Genomic DNA, 2,062 nt, shown 5'->3' with positions numbered 1-2,062 from the left:
TTCTCCCTATGCAAAACACACACACACACACACACACACACACACACACACACACACACACAGTTTACTTTGGCAACTGCAGCATTTCAATAGAAATTCTCTATAACATTTTTCCCATCCTCCTTCCCAGCATCAAGTGCAATAAAATGAAGTCACGTCCCATAATTCAATCATTACCTCATAAGATTCTTACTGACTCTCTTGCTGCACAACGAATGTGTGTAATGACGACTGACTCATAATGAAGCACATACACCTTCACACAGGGTTATCGTTAACTAAAACCAAAACCGTACAAATACATTTGTGTTATTTGAAATAAAAAAGTAGAAACCGAACAGTGATACAAACCAAACTGTGAGTAATTTGAACCGTTACACCCCTAATATACATACATACATTTTTTTTTTCCTCATCACCTGTATGACTTTCGTTCTTCTGCTAAACACAAAAGGAGATATTTTGAAGAATGTTGGTGACCATAATTATTGACCATATAATGGAAGTCAATGGAAACCGAAACAATCTTTTTTTGTGCAAATGATGACAGAATTTACATTTTTGAATGAACTATCAATTTAAAAAGTGTTACATTTTGAAATAAAAAAAAAGTCTATTTTAGGAAAGAAATCTGAATAAATCAAATTTTATTTAAATTAATACTGTAAAATAAACCTTAACTGAAATCAAATAAAACAAAAAAAAATCTTAAACATTTATTTTATTTCATTAAAATAAAAAAATTAAATGTAAAAATAAATAAATAAAAATGAAATAAAAAAGATACACAATAAAAATGACAAAAAAACAACAACAAAATTACTAAAACTAACTAAAAAGAAAACGAAAATAAAAATCTAAAAATAAAAACGACAACATTATCTCAGTGAAACTGAAATAACACTGTTTGACAGAGTTCTACAGATTGTCTTTGATTGATTTCCCGTTGAGATAAATGACTGTGAGGAGTATAAGAGACGAATAAAAGCGATGGCAGTGGCTCCACTGGCTTTTCCAGTGTGTTCCAGTAACACAGACACGCCTTGATCCCGAGCAAAACACTGACCAATCACAGCTAACGAGCCACGTTTGGCTGCTGCTTGTTTTGCATGTCGTCGTCTTGCACAATTGTGCTGCTGTCTGACCTACTTACAGACTGTTAAAGCGCATTTTAGCAAGTGTTTGTGTGAGCGCTCAGTGGTTTGCTCACCTTGTGCAGACAGCGGTCTGTCTGTGTTCTTCCTGTGAGAGCTGCGTCTGCGGGGCAAACTGGATGAGTCCTTCAGTGATTCCTGCATGATATTGAACACAGTCAGTGCGCTGAAACTCAGTCAAACCCTCGCATGCACGCTCACACTGTACCTGTGCTGCTCTGTGAATGGTCAGAGGACTGAGTGACATCACGCAGGGGGAGGAGCCAGTGATGTTGGACCAATCAGTGAGCGGCTTCTTCTCTTTCAAAACCTACAAAGGCAAATGTCCTTGATGTTTAGTGAGTGACACATCCTGAGCAATGATATTAGCTAAATACACAGCTAAAAATACTGCAATATTAAAAACTATTATGATAATACATAACCAAAACATAAATCATCACAATAAACCTCTAAACTACAGTTATACAAGGAGGCTCTGTTCCAAAAGCTAGTGCACTGCCATGCTGTCTACATAGGCAACCAACAAACTGTTGCTGTTGTAAATGTGATGAGCATAAAAATACATAACACACACGAATACAGGGTAAAAATCATACAAACAAAACAAAAATGAATAAATGATTACAAAACCTAATAAAAACCTAAAAAAATCATTACATGACTTAAAAAGAGTGGCTAAAACGCAACAAAATTGCAAAAACTAAAATTACAATGGGAAATAAAATAAAAACTAATGTAAAATATTAATAAATACTAACATAGTATAGTAACGATACTAAAATAGCACCTTGTTAAAGGAGTTATTATCATTAACCAAAACTAAAAATACTAAAAAACATTTAAGTTCATTTAAATAACATACACACACACACACACATACACTCACTCACTCACTCACTCACTCA

At 34.2% G+C, this 2,062-nt stretch overlaps 1 protein-coding gene across 4 annotated transcripts in view; it reads right to left on the bottom strand.

Moving 5' to 3' along the window:
* Window positions 1-2,062, bottom strand: part of phldb3 (pleckstrin homology-like domain, family B, member 3) — a 34,112-nt gene that overhangs the window by 13,460 nt on the left and 18,590 nt on the right. For all 4 annotated transcript variants that reach the window (XM_016466895.1, XM_016466894.1, XM_016466893.1 and 1 more), the window contains 2 exons: window positions 1,363-1,464; window positions 1,211-1,292 (listed from right to left, as the gene is read on the bottom strand). In XM_016466895.1, the coding sequence (XP_016322381.1) occupies window positions 1,211-1,292; window positions 1,363-1,464 (184 nt within the window). The remainder of the gene's footprint in view (window positions 1-1,210; window positions 1,293-1,362; window positions 1,465-2,062) is intronic.

The sequence above is a fragment of the Sinocyclocheilus anshuiensis genome, unplaced genomic scaffold (assembly GCF_001515605.1).
Source record: "Sinocyclocheilus anshuiensis isolate Anshui unplaced genomic scaffold, SAMN03320099.WGS_v1.1 scaffold480, whole genome shotgun sequence".
Lineage (NCBI taxonomy): Eukaryota > Metazoa > Chordata > Actinopteri > Cypriniformes > Cyprinidae > Sinocyclocheilus > Sinocyclocheilus anshuiensis.
Note: the sequence above shows the minus strand (reverse complement) of the source record. Positions and strands in the feature narration are given on the sequence as shown.